The sequence below is a fragment of the Bubalus kerabau genome, chromosome 14 (genome assembly GCF_029407905.1).
Source record: "Bubalus kerabau isolate K-KA32 ecotype Philippines breed swamp buffalo chromosome 14, PCC_UOA_SB_1v2, whole genome shotgun sequence".
NCBI classification, from domain to species: Eukaryota; Metazoa; Chordata; class Mammalia; order Artiodactyla; family Bovidae; genus Bubalus; species Bubalus kerabau.
In genome coordinates, this window is record NC_073637.1 from 79,606,796 (window position 1) to 79,615,234 (window position 8,439).

General features: G+C 44.4%; 1 protein-coding gene across 1 annotated transcript in view; it reads right to left on the minus strand.

Moving 5' to 3' along the window:
• The window catches only part of LOC129627113 (carbonic anhydrase 13-like), a 21,568-nt gene extending 13,540 nt beyond the window's left edge, over nucleotides 1-8,028 (minus strand). Inside the window, exons 1-4 of the mRNA XM_055546739.1 lie at nucleotides 7,858-8,028; nucleotides 3,967-4,062; nucleotides 2,614-2,676; nucleotides 1,942-2,097 (exon numbers count right to left, since the gene is read on the minus strand). Of these exons, the coding sequence (XP_055402714.1) occupies nucleotides 1,942-2,097; nucleotides 2,614-2,676; nucleotides 3,967-4,062; nucleotides 7,858-7,869 (327 nt within the window). The 5' untranslated portion in view covers nucleotides 7,870-8,028. The remainder of the gene's footprint in view (nucleotides 1-1,941; nucleotides 2,098-2,613; nucleotides 2,677-3,966; nucleotides 4,063-7,857) is intronic.
• Nucleotides 8,029-8,439: the final 411 nt, after the last annotated feature.

Sequence of the window (8,439 nt, forward strand, 5' to 3'; positions counted from 1 at the left end):
AGATTTCAGTGAATGCCTCAGAATAAGTTATCACTCACACTAAACCTCTGAAATGCAGCTATTATTTTATAAACTCTACTGGCATAAAAACCACATTAATAATTAATATTAACAAATGGAACCTCAAAATGAATTATTGCTCACACTTAAGTTCTAACATACAGCTATTATTTTATAAACTGCATAAAAACTACATTAATAATTAATGTTAATGATTAAAGTGAGATACAATAGTGAATTCACATCTAGGCAGTCATTCCTACATTTGCAGGGTGTTATTTTTGATTAGGTAGGGACGGGGGAGCCTGGTGGGCTGCAGTCACTGGGGTCGCACAGAGTCGGACACGACTGAAGTGACTTAGCATAGCATAGCATGTATTGTATATGACTAAATAATATTTTGATATTTTCTCTTCCAAATCACAGGTGGGTTAAAAATATATATTTTCCAAATAGTTTTAATGGATAAATTAATTCTTAAAATGTGAGAAAAAACACAATTCCCTTATTATTACTACCTTGTTAACTCTTACTATTAACCTGTTCAAATTTAATAAAGAAAAGTAAAAGCAAACCACTTAGTGCATGAAGGGGAGAAAAGTGAACTTCATTAACAAAGCCGCTGAGTCCATGAGAGGTCACTTTTCTCATGGTGCAACTCACGTTATAATTTATGATGGAAAAAATCCACAGGAATTTCCATGTCAGTCAAGCTCTGGCTATCTACCCAGAGTTTTATAAAATGTTTTAATAAGTATGAGCCAGATTATTATCTGGCTTTCATCCTAAACACAAGGTCAACAGAAGTTGGATGATTCAACACCACAAGGAGAAACATTACCTGATGCGACCTTCGTAAAGGTGAACCAACTCTAGGCTTTGCTTAGGGGAAAGATGAATCAGTTAGGTGTGTGGGCCAGCCCAGAACAGGAGTACATCATTAGCTGCAAAAATTACCAGGCTGTGTTCTTGCCAAGATTTCGCAGCATGTAATTTGAAAAAGAAAACAATAACAAAACCAAAACCAAATCCATTAGGCAAACAGCATCACCCAGCAGATTGGTCAGTCCCATGGTGGGCTTCCCCGGAAGATGCAGATTTGACCCTTGGGTCGGGAAGATCCCCTGAAGGAGGGCACGGCAATCCACTCCAGTATTCTTGCCTGGAGAACCCCAGGGACAGAGGAGACCCACAGGCTACAGTCCATGGGGTCGCTAAGAGTGGTTCACGACTGAGTGACTAAACCACCACGATGGGGGATCACAGCTCTATCTGGAGTCTCTAAGCATCAAAGACACACTGAACCTGCAGACCGTTGGGCCCACCGACCCCGGGAGCCTGATCAGAGGAAATGTGTTCCCAGGAAGAGCACAGGCGGCCACCCACAGCTTCTAGGCAAATGCTTTAAAGCCCCTCAGCCAGCTTCACAATTGCTTTGTCAACAAAAGCCAAAAGATCAGATGGATTTCCTCAATCTAGCAAGGGCAGAGTGCTGGGCCCACGGCTGTTCTCACTGTTCCCTTTCTGAACGTGAAATCTGCAGGAGGAGCAGGTCCAGACACTGAGGTCAAAAAGGAGAATGTCGCCCTTTGAAGGAAGACTCACTCCTAATTTTCCCTTTTGTATCACAGACCTTTAATACCTCGGACCACACAAGAGAAGAAAGAGCAGAGCCCGTAAGGGGGCACGTCACGTCCATCCATGCCTGTCTGCACATTACATTTTTAGGAAATGGGAAAGAAATAATCTAATCATAGAAGGTCAAATAAGAAAAGAAGAGAAACCTCACTGGGTTCAACCGCTCATCTGACTAATGAAGGGAAAACACAGGCTTCATAACAGCAGAAACAAAGGGCAGGGTTTGAAACACACACACACACACACACACACACGATTCAGCCCCTCTAGAGAATCAGGGTCAGCGTGGAGGAAGTGATGTACCTGTTGAGAGCTGATGTTTATGGGCTGCTTTAAAATGATCCAAGTGACGCTCTCCAGAAGAGGTGGGACCGTAAGAGAGCCAGGATATGTCCAATAATCCCGGCATGGAGGAAGCAGACATACCGGGTCGAAATTCGTAAACCGAGTTTGTTTACCCTGAGGAAGAAAAGAGAATTCTCATAAATGACAGTGGGAAAGCTCTACACAGACCTCAAAAAAATTAATATCCATGAAATGCTATTTCACTGGAATTCTGTAATTCATGGAACGATTTAGTATCTGCTGTTAGGTCTTTAAAAAAACTATCTGCCTTACTCTAAAAATTGAAGATGAAGTAGCACCTCACTTAGATTTATTTAAGCAGCACTGGATTTCTTTTTAATGTAAGTGGCCTGACATTATTTGTTTTAGATAATTTTAGAAATTTTAGATAATTTACATAAAATTTAATGTAAATTTTAATTATTTACATTATTGTTTTAGATAATTTAAGATCCCGTCATAATTTTCAAGAGATAAGTGGCAATGTTACTTCCGCTCTATTGGTCAAAGATGTTTCAAACCTGCTTCCAAGCCAGCAGCATATGCTACGTCAAAGTCTAACAGAAGATAAGAGAATTCAGGAGAAAACAGGGAACATATTAGTCACTGGTAAACAGTAATTAACTTTACCTTTTCTTTAATGGAATCCAAAATGTCAGTAATCTTTTGCAGTTGGGGATTATGTTCACCAATCTGAAAACATGAAATTGCAAAAGAAATGGTTACTGTCTGACTCACTCCATTTCAGTCACTATTTTTTGTTTTTTTTTTAAACCCTAAGTCAGCTCAGAACAAGCAGTGATTGTTCTATAATGAGGCTCTCTTTCACCTGCCAGCCGTATCACACCAGAAAAATCTAAACAACAAGATAATATTACAGGGCTCCTTGGCTGAACTATACCTTTAATTCCAAAGCTGGAAGTAATGGCTTCATATTCTTCCAGCTTTATGAACGTTTAGGGTACAGGTTCTCTCGAGAGAAACTTTGCTTAGGAAACTCCTCCATAACACCTGCACTGTTTAACTAGATGTGACTTTCAGACCCTGATTCTTGGTGACATCAAACATTAGAGGAAAACATCTTCCACTTTCCACTTAAAATGACTTGAGGTTCTGAATCAACAGACTATGTCATCATGAGGAGAAGCCTTCAGAAAATATATATGTACTTATTTTCCTTTGTTTGGGGTGTCCTGAATTATCTGAAGGTTTTCAGTCATTCAGGGTTCAAGTATAATGCCTTTCCCCACTTGGCCTTCACAGCCACCGCCAGACCTGGGGACCAAAAGAAGGAGCTGCTGCTGTGCACGCTGGTCTCCGCTCTGTCCCCGGCTTCCCCCAGCCCCTGTGCAACGAGTTATACCACACACAGAGCTGCTGGCATCACGAGAGGGCACACCCTAAAGAATCTGGCGCAGTGGGGCTTGAGCCGCCCAGCCCTTGCACAGGTGCCAGGACACTGACTCTTGTGTAGCCGCATATGAGCACCAGACGAGGGGACACGACGAGATCTTTAAAAGCGATCAGTGCCTTTGGGATAATAAACCATAATAAACTAGTGGTCAAACTAGTGCTTCAATAATCAGGAACTCGAACTTTACCCTAAGCTGTATCACCAAATATTGAGCAATCAGGAAGAGCCTATCATAAAGATTTCCTTCTCAAGGTATCAGTGTAACACTTCTGCTATTGGGTAATACTTCTGATATTATTGTTACTGCAGCTCCATTTGCTATTCACATAAAACTGATCCGTGGACAATAAGATGAATCATAAGACAACCCTCCTAGGGTAGTTCTGGGCCCTTAGATGGACCATAAACTAACATAAAATGTGAATATTCACTTCAAAAGGAAAACAGTAAGCCTAGAACAAGTTTACTATTATTGAATAAAAAGTGGTAGACTATCTACTCCACAATGAAACTCTTTATCCAACATGACTGACTAGTTATTCAAAATGAAATCAATGGATTTTTTTCACCTGTAAAAATATTCCCAAGACAGCTAGTCCATCTGGCTCATGAGCTGCCTCAACAAAGCTGGGGTATTTGTCTGAATTCCAGTGAACAACGTGGAGCTGAAAGGGAGGAACAGGACATAATTCAAACATTATTTTTTAAACACCTTTAAAAACATAAATGCAAATAAAACATTTATATATATCTTCCTGTCCTATGCACGAGAACCTTGGACAGAATCCTCCTATTTACTTTGGTCTGAAAACTACACAAGGGAAGGACCCTGTCACTTAGCTGGTCTGTGGTGTCCTGTGCTGAGGTCTACATCATAGAAGGTTCTGGAGCATCCTGCCAAGCCTCTCTAGCCCAAAAAATCTCCAACCATTGCTTCCAAAAGACTTGGGGCTCCCCCACGTCCACAGTTCTGTCCAGTCGCTCAGTCATGTCTGACTCTTTGCGACCCCGTGAACTGCAGCACGCCAGGCCTCCCTGTCCGTCACCAACTCCTGGAGTTCACCCAAACCCATGTCCGTCGAGTCGATGAGGCCATCCAACCATCTCATCCTCTGTCATCCCCTTCTCCTCCTTTCCTCAATCTTTCCCAGCATCAGGGTCTTTTCCAAAGAGTCAGTTCTTCACATCAGGTGGCCAAAGTATTGGAGTTTCAGCTTCAGCATCAGTCCCTCCAATGAACACCCAGGGCTGATCTTTAGGATGGACTGGTTGGATCTCCTTGCAGTCCAAGGGACTCTCAAGAGTCTTCCCCAACCCCACAGTTCAAAACACCCACGTCCACAGATGGAACTGCAATTGTGCAGCCTTCCGTCAGACCCCCGCTGGCGGCTGAGTCCAGCACACAAGCTCACACTCACAGATGGGTGGGGAAGTCAACTCTGAAAAGAAGGTAATCGGGCACAATCCTGCTACTAAGGACAGTGCTCAGTTGTCCATGAAAAGTTTTAAGTCTTAAAAGTTTAAGACTATTTATGGCTTGAAAATGCAAATTCACCTTAATAATTGTTTTCAGCAATAGTTACATATATTCTACTTTCTATGAATGTTCAAATTCTTTGCTGAGAGGAAGTTTTAACAGGAAAAAGAGGCCTCAGGGGGTTCCAAACAGAGGCATCTCAGGAAGAAAATGAGAGGCAGCTGCTGCCACTGATGAGGGGAAAAGGAAAATCAGGGAGACAAGCAGGTGGAGGGCCTGGCACTCTAGAAGACAGGCTTCACCCACTTCCAGCTCCACCGCAGCAGCGGCTGACTGCAAACTCCAGAGGTGTGCTCCGTGTCCCACCGTGGGGCACAGTGCAGAATCCCCACCTCACAAACAAGTGTGAAGGGTTGTAGAGTGACAGCAAGGCGGAAAACCCTTCCTGGAGGATCTTCATTCCTGGCTAAGCGAAGGACAAACTGAGGCAGAAGCCAGAGGGCCCCGAGGCACCCACCTGACTCGGCCACGGTCACAGCTTGGCCCTGCTCAGCAGGGACCCTCCCTGAAGCATGGCTTCAGGTAAGACCTCCGTCAAAGGAGCCCTTCTGGCGCTCAGGGAGCAAACGCCTGTGAAGGGTTTCTTGCACAGATGACCCTTCTAGCTGTTACAGAGAGGATTTAGTACCCTCAAGGGAATGGTTTTATCTGTTCTTTTAACCATAACTTCCCATCTTACAGGCAACTAATACGGGAGGATTGTAAGATAAATAAGAATTCTCCTAAACTGTGAACAATAGCAACTTAAAATAGTGCACCGCCCAGAAACAATCCAGGAAGACTGGAATATCCAGACAGAAAACACAAGCGCGGATTCTTGCGGTGCCGTGCTCCACGCTGACTTGAGGTAGTCGGGGGAAGCGCAAAGCACCTCAAAGCACCGGATGATGAAGCAAAGTCCATCTGGCTCACAGGAGACCAGCGCTGTTCCACACTGAGGGAGCGGCAGGCAGGCACGCTGGAGCTGCTTGAGCCCACGCCAAGGCAGCACAGCAGTTCACTTGGTAAGAGATGAGAGCAGAGGCAGACAGATGTGAAAAGCCCTCTTGAGGTTCACAACCCCAGAGGACTAGAAAAGGAATGTGCCACTGAGGAGACGTGAATCCATCTATCATCTTTCCACTGGTTAAAAAGCAACAAGTGTTTGAAGTGCTATGGGAAACTAAAGCAAGAGAAATCTTTTGTTCTTTGAAACGAGTCCTTCTCGCTCCCACACACCTTGCTTAACTGCACGTACCACCTAAGGGGAGCTGACACAACTTTTCCTAGCATTCACAGATGAACTGAACCTCAAACAAATAGCAAACGCGCATTTCCCAACAGTGACAGCCACAGTGATTTGAACTGAATGACAAAAAGTCATTGCAGCCGATGTATAAATGGGAATAAGATTCTCCCCTAATGAAAAGCAGTTTCTAAATAACAGCATTATTCAACTTTAGTGTTTTTAAATTGCATACTGATACATAAAATGAGCTCATGATGATGAAAGTCCCCATTAATGTTGAAATCATAATTTTACTATCAACTACATAGTTAATCTGCTTATCTTATATTTAGTATAAATTATAATCAGATAAAGTTCTAAATATGCAATGGACTATTAGCCTACTTTTTTTTATTAATAGATATGCAACTCGAGATAAAGTCTTCCATGATTTAGATTATTTTAACCTCTGTAATGTCACAAATCATTAGATTAGGCTCCAAATTAAACTTTTTATATAGGTTACAGCCTTAAAGGGCTTCCCTTGTGACTCAGCTGGCAAAGAATCCACCTGGGTTCGATCCCTGAGTTGGGAAGATCCCCTGAAGAAGGGAAAGTCTACCCACTCCAGTATTCTGGCCTGGAGAATCCCATGGACTGTATAGTTCATGGGGTCGCAAAGAGTCGGACCCAACTGAGTGACTTTCACTCACAGCTTTAAACGGTTTTCCCTTTCATTTGTTTCTTCATATTTGTATTTCTTAAGAGGATACAACTTGATGATAATCCTGAAGTTAGGTACAAAAGTAGCTGGAGAAACTAAGGAAATTCTTTGGAATCACTTCTATAGCCAAGCACAAAGGGATACTTTTGAACTGAAACCAAATGCAAATGACTCCCAAATGCCTCCGTAGGCAGCTCTGCCCTCCTCTTTAGACTCAGGTTTGTATCCAGTACCCTACTTGAACGCAAGCCTAGAATATCCATGTTGTCGCTGTTTAGCTGCTAAGTCACGGCCGACTCTTTGTGACCCCATGAACTGTAGACTGCCAGGCTCCTCTATCCACGGGATTCTCCAGGCAAGAATACTGGAGTGGCTTGCTATTTCCTTCTCCAAGGGAACTTCCCCACCCAGGGATCAAACCTCAGTCTCTTACGTCTCCTGCATTGGCAGGCGGATTCTTTACCACTGAGCCACCTGGGAAGCCAAGCCTGAGGCATCTCCAAATTAACACATCCCAGCAGTTAATTCCTGTCTCAGCCTGCTCCTCCCTGAGCTTTCCCGTCTCAGCAAAAAGCACAACCATCCTCACAGCTGCTCAAGCCACAGTCTTTTGGCTTGAGTTCTCTTTTCTTTCCTTCAGTCTTGACGCCCTTCTCCTGGACAGGTCGCAGGGATTTTACCTCCCAAACATATCCCGCGCCTGTTTAACTCTCGTCACCTCCACTAGCCCATGGCACAAGTCACCACCACTGCGCATGTGAACACGTTCACAGCCTTCTAGTCTGCCTCCCTGCTTCCTCCACGTTTGCCCAACCTCTTTGCCACAGAGCAGCTAGTTATAGTTTATAAAGTATAGACCAGAATATGCCATTGCCCTACTCGAAACCCTCCACTGATTGGTCCTGCTACACAGAGATAAGCTGCAAACTGCCTGCTAAGCCCCCAAGCCCGATGCAGTGTGGTCCCTGTGGCCTCTCTGGGACATGACTTACAACTTCTCTCATTAGCTCCAATCCTGGAAGCCAAGGTCTCTCTTCTTGAACATGCCAACCTCGTCGTTTGTTCCTAGTCACTAGAAAGATCTCCCTGGATCTCCTCCAGGTGGCTTCTTCCGGCCATTCAGTCTCAAAGATGATCACATGTCATCCCAAAGAGGCCCTCCGTAAGCACCCAGTCACTCCACCAGATCATGTGGTGTTCCTGTTAAAGACCTTACCGCATAGGACTTATCTACTTGTTTACTGTCAGCCCCGAACACCCCCGACCCCGAGGTCTGACCCAGACCGCCCCTCCCTCCAGTAGCCTTCCTGCCTCTCGACAGAAACACTGAGTCCTCCCCCGCCTCCTCCTCGCCTCCGATCAATCACCAAACCCCAAGGAAGCAGCACTTCTGCCAGCCAACGCTCCAAGGGCACCCTCTTCTATTCCCTGGAACTGCCCCCAGAGCCTCCTCACTGACTCCCTTGACCCACCCCTGCTTCAACCCAATCTGTTTTCAAACTGTAGCTTAAACTGATATTTTTAAAGCACAAAGATGACCACTTCTTGATTCAAAGACAGTCGGGGGCTTCCCG